Source organism: Macaca fascicularis, chromosome 2 (assembly GCF_037993035.2).
Source record: "Macaca fascicularis isolate 582-1 chromosome 2, T2T-MFA8v1.1".
NCBI lineage: Eukaryota > Metazoa > Chordata > Mammalia > Primates > Cercopithecidae > Macaca > Macaca fascicularis.
The window spans coordinates 28,854,786-28,867,510 of NC_088376.1; the positions used below are offsets into that span (position 1 = coordinate 28,854,786).

Here is a 12,725-nt window from a genome sequence, read left to right on the forward strand (position 1 = left end):
AATGCTGCCTTTGTCTCACTTTTCGCCTTAACTTAGGGAAAGACTGAATTTTGGAGAGGAGGAAAGTAGAAGGCATTGAGTCCTGAGTGACCTGCCTTATAAACATGTCCTGTGTTCATTTTTCTTAGAAAAGATATCTTTTCTCTCTGCTGTTCTATCCAGTTTTAAGGTGCAAGATTCACACAACATCAGAAGTCTTGGTGTGTTTAGATACTTTTAATGATACAATTCTCAGATTGTTTATTCTTTGTGGTGGAAAATAGAGAACTCCAGAATGTGAACCCAATATGTCTTCCCAAAATGTCCAAGACAATTAGACCATAACTGTTCTAAAACATAACATAAAACTTAAGTGAAGGTGCTTAAATCATTGCCAATCCCAGCATCTGAATTTGCCTGTTAGTGAGAGATGTAGGGAACATTATGGATTCTAGACTGTGTTAGCATTCCTGACTGTGTAATCTCTGGGGCTTCCCCTGAGATTTATGAAAAATAGGAATGAAAACAACTGCACTGCATAGCGTTGTGGAGCCTTAAAGAAAAAAGGTAAAGTGCTGACCCACTGCAAGCTGGTATTACTCCCACAAGTTACAGCTCAGAAGTCTTGGCTCCATTTGGGGATTTCCACTGGTCTACTACCTCTTGTAAAAGAAAAGCACTGGGAAAGGACACACCCAGGTTTTCTCCCTCACTTTGAGTCCAAAATTGCCCTATGTCCACAGACCCATTTTGAATTCTTGAGCCACAAAATATGATGCCTAGAGGACAGACATTTCTGCTGGCACAACGACCTTGAATCAGGTCATTGACATGAGTCGGCAGAGCCTAGATGGAGCCTGTCTACCCCATGCCAAAGCTCATGTAGTTGACACTCAGTCCATGTTTTTATTTCATCAACAAAATATGACTTCACTTTTCTTTTATAATCCAGAAGCATGAGAATACATTTGTTGCAAACTACATGCAGAGAAAATGGGGGATTCCTTTGGAAACTACATCCTCTTAGTAATAAATAATTTTTGATCTACTATACACAACAGTAGTGCATTTCTTGTTAAAACAGCAAGCTTTTTTTTTTTTTTACCAAAATGAAAAGAAAACATTCATTTCTTTATAAATATTTAAATAGTTTAAATACATATTTCATACCAAGGATATAAAAATAGCCTCTGTGTTTTTTTGATAAATAAAGACGTTTTCATTTACATGGCAAATAACGTGCGAATAGCTAACAATTGGCCACCAGTTCTATTTGACTGATTGTCTAGGAGATGACATGCAGTGATAATTGTCCCTTTGCCTTCACAAAAAGAAAAATAGATCAGCAGGAGCTGTACACTCCTGAGGCCAACAGTGCTATGGATATTGTTCAGGAATGACAATCAGGCACTCATGAAAAACCTTTGCCACACTTCACAAAAGCCACCTGGGACAAAAGTCATCCACAAATTCTTTGTCTAGGACTTCTAGCTGCTCAGACCCTCAGGGTCTTTGGATTGTTACCAATGTCTGTCAAACAGACCAGTAGTTTAATACCTGTACAGAAAAATGTTTCTATTATGCTTCTAGCATCTAGAAATTGTTTGCTACAGCATGGAGGTGGTTCTGCCTTTCCCTGACTCCTCACACTCTTTTCTGCAGGATTCCCAGCTTTGCTCAGTCTTCCTACCCACCAGAGGCAAAAAAGGCAAACTAAAACTGTCATGCAGTGGTAGGTTTGAAATTAGCAGCTGCTTCATGGGCACTAATATCATACATTTATGGCTTTGTTATCTTTCACTTCTGCTGTGCTTGTGACAACTTCCAGTGGAAAGTTCTCCAAAGGTTTTGTAGACGCTGATGCCATTCCTTCCTGGTTCCAAGATCCTGGTAAGTTTTCCAGACTGAAGGAACTCACAGTTCCCTGACTGAAGCTGCCCTCCTCTGATCTGCTTGGGAGAACTAGGTGCAAAGATGTCTCCGAAGAGGAGCAGACAGAGGATGAGAGAGTTGCTGAAATGGACTGCAGAGGTGTCAGCGTAGAATCTGAATGTGGAGAGATGCACCTTAAAAATTGCAAATGACCTTCTTGGACAACCTGGTAGTGGGAAGGTGAATAATCAAGGCTTGGAGAATGATAAAGTTCACTGTCTGCAGGATTTTGCTCATGAGCTCCAGTTCGTTGGGGGCTGCTCCCCACAGAGGAGGGATCCACACTCCAAATGTCTGAGGTGATATTACTGCTACAAAGTTGTGCTTGCGTATAGGCAGCCCCACCTGTTTGCAAGTGTAGGCAAGGCTGGTGCACACTCCAGCTCATTCTGGTCTGTAAGCTCTCCCTGGAGGGACACACAGAGGTGCTGTGCAGAGAGCAAAACCGTGATGGCTGCTGAGGTGACAGAACGTTTTCCAGAAGCTGGATCACATTTCTCATGTCTTTACCCAACTGAGAAACTTCCTGAGTCAATGTTGTTACCTATGTGGATAGAGCAAAGTGAAAGGCAATAGTTAGAGGTGCAAAGTAGTGACCAAATTTCAGAGAAATGAAGCAGGGAAGTGATATTTCTTTTGGTTTTCTTTTATTCCTCCTTATTTATTTTTAAACATTTTAGCATTTGCTTGGTGAAAAAGAAATTTCTTTTTTTTTTTAATTTTTCTTTTTTGAGACGGAGTCTCGCACTGTCGCCCAGGCTGGAGTGCAGTGGCGCGATCTCGGCTCACTGCAACCTCTGCCTCCCAGGTTCACGCCATTCCCCTGCCTTGGCCTCCCGAGTAGCTGGGACTATAGGCACCTGCCACAATGCCTGGCTAATTTTTTGTATTTTTAGTAGAGATGGGGTTTCACCATGTTAGCCAGGATGCTCTCGATCTCCTAACCTTGTGATCCGCCCACCTCGGACTCCCAAAGTGCTGGGATTACAGGTGTGAGCCATGAAAAAGAAATTTCTTAATAAGAAAGCCTGAAAAGCTGCTCCAACTCCAACCAAGCCCAAGGGGTGACTGGGTAGGTTAGGCATCTGAATGAACATACATCCTGATCTAAAGACGTCCTCATTCTGAAAGATCCTAGAGGGGCATAAGTAGTCTGGGGATCTTAAGTAATGATTTGGGATTCTTAAACAGAATGAGAGATATGGATCCATCACCTCTTAAGTACTGATGATATCTCTGCTCACTCTGGGTGAATGGGATGCACGATAGTGCACAAAAATCATCGGACGCTTCAAAACAATGTGGAGTGGAGAAATTGCATGTAAAGCACTCAGCACACTAAGCACTACTACCTATTTGGAGTAGACACCTGGTGAATGGTAGGTCTCACTCTTGCCATTTCTGGTTGAAGCCTATGCTTATTATAGGCCAGAGACAAAGTGGCCTTCAGTGATGGTGAGGTTGCTACAGAAGAATTCATACCAGATTTGCTACAGAGAAAGTTTGCAGAAAAAGGGAAAGCTATGGAATGAGAGTTGGAAAGAAATAAAAAGACCTGCAATGCGGATAAGTAGAGATAAGCACTGCAGAGTGTCTGAGAGTCCTGGAACCCATCAGTGAACCTGAAACCCCATGGAATTATAGAACAACAAATTGTGTTGTATGTACTTCATTCTGTTTTCTAGGTGAGACATTTAGCTTTCACAGCCCCCAAACACTTAAGAATCGTTGAAGAGTCTTCGTTTTACACTTAAAACGCATAATAAAATTCTTCAGATAATTTATTTTCCTAATGACCACATCAGTATTTGAATCATGGAAGAACACCAGAAAATTGAATTTCACTTAAAGTTGGCTTTTCTAAAAGATATGTATTCTTCAAATTGAGGAAAACATATTTCAGAAAGCAGGACACACACATATATTTTCTAGTCTTTGGTTATATTCATATAACTAACATAATGTAATACTTTGCCTTCATTGCTACAATACTTTGTATTTTATAAAGGACTTTCTATGACTTTATTGTACTGTCATGAACCACAAAACGCTAATAGAAGCAAATGAACCTATGGGCTAAATATAATCAGGAAACAAAAAGAGGTAGTTCAACTTCATTGAACTGAAGATTCATTCAAGACTGCTGTTTTGGGCAGACATTCTTCAACATCTAAGTACATATTCCTAATTCATCCAGCAACTTAATTCAGTCTACTTACTGTGAGTGCATTCTGAAACTAATTCTCCCTGGCAGGTCCATCAGGAGGTAACACTGCTCAAAGTCAGGCATTTTAAAAAAGGCCAGAAGGAGGTTCTTCCATGGTTCGGGCAACCAACTGGTAACACCTGTCTTGAAATTGCCAGGCCAAAACTATTTCTGCCCTTCCGCTGGCCTGAAACTCAAGGGATTCAACTGAATACTTGTCTAGGCTTTTCAGCAAATCTAAAACTTCTGAAGACAACAACATCTCTCAGTCCCACATTTGAGAAGTGAAACAATGAATATGAGAAAAATTCAATATGCTTTGAAATCTTTACTACAGGTTGTCAGTTTCATGACCTGCCAAACTTCAATTCTAAAGCACATGAATCACACTTAAATCATTACCCCAGGATCTTTGCACTACCTACATTCACAAGGGTTCCATCTTAAATTGATTAACTCTTATAATTTCAGAAGACAAGGCTGCCACTAAATGAGCTGGTTAAAGAGGCACATTAGCCATCCATTCATATAGGCTGTCCAAGCTAAATTCCTGTGTGAAGCTCACCAGGGCTACATTAGTTCACTTCCCAATAAAAATGCTTTGAATTGACCTTCTATTGAGAATTAAATAAAGGCACAGTCTCTGAAGAACAATTTTGAATTTTAGGCACATCAACTTATGTTATTCAACAAATGTTTGTATGTTTGTAAATTTATACAATGTGCTTTCAGGTACATTTTCCCTATTGGATCTACAAACAGTGCTAAGACAGGCAGGGATGTATTATTATTTTTCAACTTGTAAAATGGGAGCAATAAGACTTAGAGGTGAAAGGACATTTTTAAGGTCACTTATTTCATGAATGACAGTCTTCAGTCTAGAATTTAGGACTTCTAAGTTTGGTATTCATTCTGTTATAGAATGTTATCATGTGGAAAAAGAAATATTGCTTAAGAAAGGGTTGAGAGATTTTTCCTAATGTGGTCAGAACATGTAAAGAGCACAATGACACAGAAAGGTAGCCTCATGAGTAAAAAGCTGTGTGAAATGTTAATTCAACATTAAGTAAATAGCGTCATCTCTAAAAAAATAGGATACTGATTAAACACAGTAAAATATCTTCATAGCAAACTATATGAATGCAAAAATAGTTTCCTCAGGGTAAGAACTGGAAACAGATATGTTAATAGACATATTTCTGATGAAATATTTTTCTAGTTTTCAAAATAAACAGATATTTTTCCATGATTGAAATACCTTTGCATAGACACATTCTTTTTTTTTACAGATATATAATCATCATATATATTTATAGGATGCATGTGATATTTTATATATGAATACTGTGTGCAATGATCAACTCAGGATAATTAGTATAACCACTATCTCAAACATTTATCATTTATTAGTGTTGGGAATATTTCAAATATTTTCTTCTAGATATTTTGAAATATACAATAAATTATTGTTAATTATAGTCACCCTACTATGCTGTCAAACAATGGCACTTACTCCTTTTATTTAACTGTACTTCTGTGCCCATTAACTAACCTCTCTTCATCCTCACCTCTCCCTTCCCAGCCTCTGGTAATCATCATTCTACTCTCTACCTCTGTGAGATATATTTTTCTAGCTCCCACAAACGAGTGAGGACATGCAGTATTTGTCTTTCTGTGCCTGGCTTACCATGCATTTGCACAACTTTGAGGCCATGAACTTTGAATGGGAATCCAGAGTCTTGACAGGATCCAGGAACATAAACAAGCACTAACATTTTCAGAAAACAAATTACTATCCTAGCTTGAACTAAAAGGAGCAAGGAACTCAAGGAAACAGATTTCTTTAACTCTAGAGGGAAATAATCAATTTATGTTAGGGAAGATTCCTGCCACTGTGTCTCTGGGGATACACCCTTGAACCTTATTAAAGTTGCATGAGGGAATTAATTGTGTTAAGTAAAGGATCTCTCTTTTTACCATGACAAAGCCAGCTGTCACAAGGAGAGATGGCATTTCCTAGAAGTAGAGACTGTGGTGACAGTAAAGGTGACAACATACTGCCACAGAAAATGCCATAAAGGTTTACTGCATTTTTGTTTACTGCTTCCTGCTGTGCTCGCTATCAAAATTTATTCTAAAACAGGAAAGATCTCAGTCTTGATCAAATGTTGAAGGCAAAGAATGCAGTGTTGCTACTATCTGAGGGTGGTGGTGCAAGTGCTTCTCTATAGCATGGTAAGAAGACACTCATTTGCTAAAAAAGGATTGTTGGGGCTACTTTGTGAACAAAACCCTATCCACTTAAGAAGACATGTATACATATGTAACAAACCTGCACGTTGTGCACATGTACCCTAGAACTTAAAGTATAATTAATAAAAAAAGGATATGTCTTCAAAATACAACTTAATTGCAAAGAGATATGTCAATTAAAACAAACAAAATTCTTCTGATCAAATGAGCCTAAGTTTTCCCACTTACCTCAACAGCAGCATAAAATACTTAAATGTTTCTGACGCTCATATTAGAAAATGCAATCTTTCTGAGCAGGTAATACAAAGCCCTTCACAAGCCCCACTTAGTTTTTAATGACTCCATGTCCTGCGTTTTCTCCCTTGCACACCATCAGATACAGTGAGCTTTTCCCTTCACTGCCCTGGTGCGTGCTGTTCCTTCTGACTGTGGGCTCTTCTCCTCTGCCCTTCTCTGTCTGGCAAGAAAATCTTCTCCTTCAAACTTCTTTTAATACTTAATTTCCTCAGCAGAGCATTTCCTTGACTTACTGACACTCACATAGCAGTTTTAGCCCTGACCAATTTGCATCACACAAGACTGTACCAACTAGTCTTTGAGTTCCTTGAGGGTAAAACTGTTATCTCAGTATCTCCTGGTCTCAAGGCAATGCCTAGAACACAACATGCACTCAGCAAATCTTGAATGTAAAATAAATACAACACCTCCATTTTGAAGGACTTTTGATTGTTATATTGCCTTTGATTCTGATATTATTTTATCTCATGATTTTACCATAAATATTTTAGGGGAAAGTTGCCTGATACAAAATTGTATTGGAAAAACTGTAACTGGCCATCTTCATTCCAAGTATATATACTAAAAGTGGGTATGACTGTTAGAATTCATATATATAACTTTCCTAAAGCAAAGCCTTGACTATCATTTTAAGTGCAGGTGGTATTTCTACTGTTAAGAATCCCTTTTCCCTTATTGTGTTTCCTTCCTAATTGTAGAAATATGTCTCCATTAGCCAAGGCTTCTGCTGGATTTCACTTGTCTTATTGCTTTGTCATCTGTCCCAGCATAAACTTGATTTCCATGGGTAGTTCTAATTCTCTGGGAAATTTCCCCCAGTGACTGATTCTTAGATCTCATAACTACATTATGAATGCCAAGTGACGAACTCAATTAAGTTATTAAGAGTTGTTTATCAACTGAAATTTGGCAAACATTTTGCATCCCTGATTGCTACTCTGGATGGCTATTGTAGATGTGGCCTTCAGATTCTCTTTATAAAAAGACTGCATAAAGGAAACATAACAATATACATTCTTATTTGTTTATTAATTTACATTTTCTTTATCCATTTTCCCCTCTTCCTCTTTTTTTCTTCTTCCCCCTTCTCCTTCTTATTCTTCCATGGATAAGAATCCATCAGCCTGGAATTTAAAACTGTTGGCCAAACCAGTTTACCATCACCATCTGCATAGCCAATTGTTCACATCCAAGATTCCTCTATCTCTTCCAAAATCCCAACTGTTAAAAAAAAGAAGTGATGAAAACACCATCTGTGCTTCCAAGTGGTACAGTTTTGTATCCAAAACTTTGAAGCACCTAAAGATTCCTCCCTTGTCTATTCTCCCAGCTTCTTGCATTCACCACACAAATCATTAGACGTTTTGCAGGCAATGCATTTGCTCTTGTTAAACAACATCTCCTGTCATGAATAAAAACCTATGTGACAATTGACTTGCCAACTGGCCATGATAATCCACCCACTGATCCTTCCATAACCCTAAGAAGGGAATCACTGACTACCACAGCTTTTCTATTTCTGTTGTATCCAGGTTTCCTCAGAACTTCTGTTGGTTTGGAAATAGTCATTGTTGCCCTACATTTCCAGAGTATCTGGTTTACTCCTCTCATGTTTCATCAGTTTTATTGGTGTAATGTTACTCTGTGTCATAGTTCCATAAGGGCCCTGTTGTGAGGATTAAATAATATAATAGATATAAAACTTTAGTCCCCATATGACTGGTATCATGTCAGAATTCCAGGTGGCTCGATTTGATAGTGGATTTGTGACACAGGCACTAAGCTTGGTAGAGAACTTCTGCAAGGGAGGGAATCCTAATCCAGAAAGTATTTAGCTTAAAGAAAATAGAAACTACAGTTATCTCCATAACTCTTCTTCTGCCTTAGCATGGAGAGATAAGCCATTCCTGGTAACAATTTTACATAATTAATATCAGAAGAAAAAGTCTTGAATTTTTAGTATTGCCTTGCATGGATCTTTGCAGTGGCAAGTAGAAACAGCAATAATTGATGCCATTGGAAAATGTAGATTAAGGTCCTGTATTTCAAGTACAAAGTTTGAGCAACTGCATTCAGATGGATTAAAAATTCTCTATAAAGGATGTAAGGATGTGCAGCCTGGTTTTGATCAGAATTGAATAAGGACCAATGTGGAGCGGGGGGCAGGTAGGGCAGCTACTACATATATTTATTGCTCTTTACAGTAGTTGAGCTCCTGTGAAAATCGTGCCACATAATAGAACTCTACAAATCTTTGTTGATTCATGAATAATTCAATGAATAGTGAATTTCATGGTGAATTTCTTATGACTTTTTGTTATTTTCAATTGAACTTCAGTAACTCACTTTCATCAGTCGCCCTTAAATATCACTGAAAGATAAAGAAGTGTCAGTATACCTCGAGCAGGTAAGAATGTTTCATATAAGATCCATGTCTCATGGAAGTCTCCACCACTTCAAAATGGGAGCTTTCAAAACATCATGTTATTAAACCGCTTAAATAATCTATCTGCAGTACTGGTGACCTATATGCATTGTCAGTGTCCATAGTTAGATTGTGTGTTTTTTGGTGTAAACACAAATTTACTGTTCTGGTGTGTCATTAGATTGTGCCTTTTGGGAATAAAAGTATGAGTTACTAATGCGGACCAGAGAAAAAGTGTCTTTGACAATACCTTTCATTTCACATAAAATGACATATAAAATCATATAAAATAGCTTTACTTCATTTTACATATGTTTTATATTTCTCCATCGTGGCTATTGGTGTGACATAATTATTGGGCTTTAAGTATAACTGGAACTTCCGTTGATAGGCAGAGAAAATAATGTGATTTCCATTTTTGTGCATTCAGTGAGCAGATGGGGTATGCATCTGTTGACATAATCTTCTTAGCTTGAAGAATTCTTGACCTGTCACTCAATTTTTGCCAAACATGTACACATTTGCCTGCTAGACACAATTCTCCTAAGGGGTACTAATTATACCAGTCATCCCCCGCCCCACTACAAATACATATACATTTTTACAAGCTATGATTAGGGGAAAGCAAATGGTTTTTCATTTAATCCTTTGTTATGTTGCATATTTATCATAGGATTTAGACATGTTCAAACAAACTCCACAAACAGGAAAAACAAAAAAGACGATTGGCATAATTTCATTTTTGTGTCTTTTGCTTTACAAAGCATTCAAAACAAGTGATAGTCTTTTTATCTGTCAGCTAAAATAATAATCACACTCAGCATGTGCATACATTTCATCCAAATGATGACCTCAATCCCATTACTAATAAAAGTTGTAAATCTTTGTCTACAGCTGGAGAGACTAGAATGTTGGAAGGTGAAGTGGCTTGTTCTAGGTCACACAGGACTACTAACCAGGGTTTTACTTCTGCAGGTGCAGCCGATGTCTCTTAAATTATAATTAGGGAAGAATTACAAGTCCAACATTACCAATACAAAATGACCAATTATAGTCCTGAAAGTGATTCAATGGCTTCGTTGAGTTTCTGCAAGCTCAGGCCTTTGGACATTACTTCAGCTGTACCATGGTAATCTGTTATTTATCAACCCTTTGACTGCTTTTGTCATCTGTTTTCCTGGTTTCTGTGGCAAAGTTTGATTAGTGTTCAAATTGCTGTCTGGCTAAGGGATCTTTACTGCTATCAGTAAACACCAGATGAAAGTTTGTCTGCTCTCAGAATACTGGTTGTATAGAACAGTGCTTGTCAAACTTTAATGTGTATAGGAATCATCTGGGGATTTAGACAAAGAGTATACTCAGATGCAGTAGGTCTTGGGCAGGGCCTGAGATTCTGCATTTCTTATAAGCTCAAGTTGATGCCAATGCTGCTAGTTCATGCTCTACAGACAGATCCTCAGCCCCAATATATTTAGAAATTTCTTTTTTATTTTGATTTTTTAAATTGACAAAAATCATATATATATATTTATGTCACATAACTTGATGTTTTGATATATGTATACCTTGTGGAATGACTAAGTTAAGTTTATTAGCATATCTATTACCTCACATCCTTACCACTGTTTCTGTGGTGAGAACATTTAAGATCTACTCTTAGCAATTTTCAGATATACAATACATTGTTATTAACTGTAGTCACTATGTCACTACAAAACAAAAGAGCACAGCTTCTGACAACTGACCTTTTCCACCAAGCTTTCTCTGACTCATGATTCAGTAACTGCTCTCTACTCTGGCCCCTTCTGACCTAGGAGTTGTGGTGAGCTTCCGTTGTTATTATCAAGAGGGGTGGTTCTACCCCTTATGGTTTCCCTATACTCTACTAACTTCTTTGTAAATAACCTTTTAATTCAACATTGCTAAAATTGCCCATTTGGAATGTGGCATTGGTTTTTACTTGGGCTCTTACTGATATATCCATCTTCTATTCAAAGATGAGAAGAGTCCTATCTATAAGCAATCACAGGCAAAGAGGAAGAAAACAACCAGTCTCCAAAAGTTACATGCATTTTAAATCCACACCTCACAGGAGAAGTTTTCTGAATGGCGTACATATTTTTTTTTCTTTTGAGAGATCCACATTGTTATTAAAAATTTTTAAAAAGCAGTAAAATTCTCATGAGAGTTACAAATCTGCCTATTTATATAGGCTTGAGAACTAGAAAATAACCAAAAAGAGTTCTACAAAGCATAAATTAGTTGGAAACATTCCAGGTTAAAAACCAATGTCCACAAAACGTAGTATTAACATCAATAACACGTATCTAAAAATTAAAAGAAAAACCGTTGATTTTGCCAGGAGTTAAATGAATTTTGTCATTCTAAGTCAAAAAGTGAATGTACAGTCTTTGTTTATATTTTGCTTTGAAAATTGATGAACAATAACTATATATGATCAGGATGAAGAAGAAAAAAGCCTATATAGACAAATCTTGGAATGACCTGACAATTCTGTCAGTGTGTTTCAGTTGACTCATTTGTCAATGAAAAGATATAATGGCAACACTAATTCAGAGGACTAAGGAATCAACTTTACTATAATATATTACTCATGTAGGTTCCCTTATGTGAATTATTGGTAATATCCTGTTTTTGTAGGCATTTAGAAAAGTAGTAAAGCAACTTTTAAATAAAAAACAGCCTCTCTTATTATTCCATCTCTTTGACTCAAGGAGATTTCATTAATCTATTAGCTTTGTCAAGTATAACCTAGAAAACAACTGAGATTCTTTGTTTTCCAGTGGAAGGTCTTTCATTGCTGGTATTTTTTTTTTACTTTGATAATACATAATACTTTTAATTGGGGGATACTTGGAATTGAATTTTGAGCAAAATTAAATGAGGGACAAAATTTTCCTATTAGCTTTTAGGTGCTATGGTAGATACTATGAGGGTTTGCCAGTATCCAGTTTTCTTTTCCTTTTTCTTTTTTTTTTTTTTTTTTTTTTTTGAGATGGAGTCTCACTCTGTCGCCCAGGCTGGAGTGCAGTGGCTCTATCTCAGCTCACTGCAAGCTCTGCCTCCCGGGTTCACGCCATTCTCCTGCCTCAGCCTCCCAAGTAGCTGGGACTACAGGCGCCTGCCACCACGCCCAGCTAATTTTTTTTGTATTTTTAGTAGAGACGGGATTTCACCATGTTAGCCAGGATGGTCTCAATCGCCTGACCTTGTGATCCGCCCACCTTGGCCTCCCAAAGTGCTGGGATTACAGCCGTAAGCCACTGCACCCTGCCCAGTGTCCAGTTTTCTATTTCTTTTGGGATATACAAAAGCTTACACTGTCTTCTCCCATTGAAATTAACCATGCCCATGGAATTAGTTCTGGTGAATAAAATACCGGCAGAAATGATGTGTTTATCCTTCAAACCAAACAATTATGCTTCACACTTCAAATGGAAAACAGTAATCAGTGACATTCCAGATGGTGCAGCCACTTCTACTGACCTGTGTTAGGCATTTTGCTTGAACGAGAAATAAATTTTAATCACTTTGGGGTTTGTTACCTCAGTATAATTTATAACAGTGCTTATCTGATAACGGTGGGACTCTTCAAAATGTTAGAAACAGTAA

General features: G+C 37.6%; 1 protein-coding gene across 3 annotated transcripts in view; it reads right to left on the bottom strand.

Annotated features, from left to right (window-relative positions):
- Nucleotides 1–201: 201 nt before the first annotated feature.
- The window catches only part of KCNH8 (potassium voltage-gated channel subfamily H member 8), a 380,763-nt gene continuing 368,239 nt past the window's right edge, over nucleotides 202–12,725 (bottom strand). For all 3 annotated transcript variants that reach the window (XM_005545676.4, XM_074033725.1, XM_074033726.1), the window contains one exon: nucleotides 202–2,455. In XM_005545676.4, the coding sequence (XP_005545733.2) occupies nucleotides 1,751–2,455 (705 nt within the window). In that variant the 3' untranslated portion in view covers nucleotides 202–1,750. The remainder of the gene's footprint in view (nucleotides 2,456–12,725) is intronic.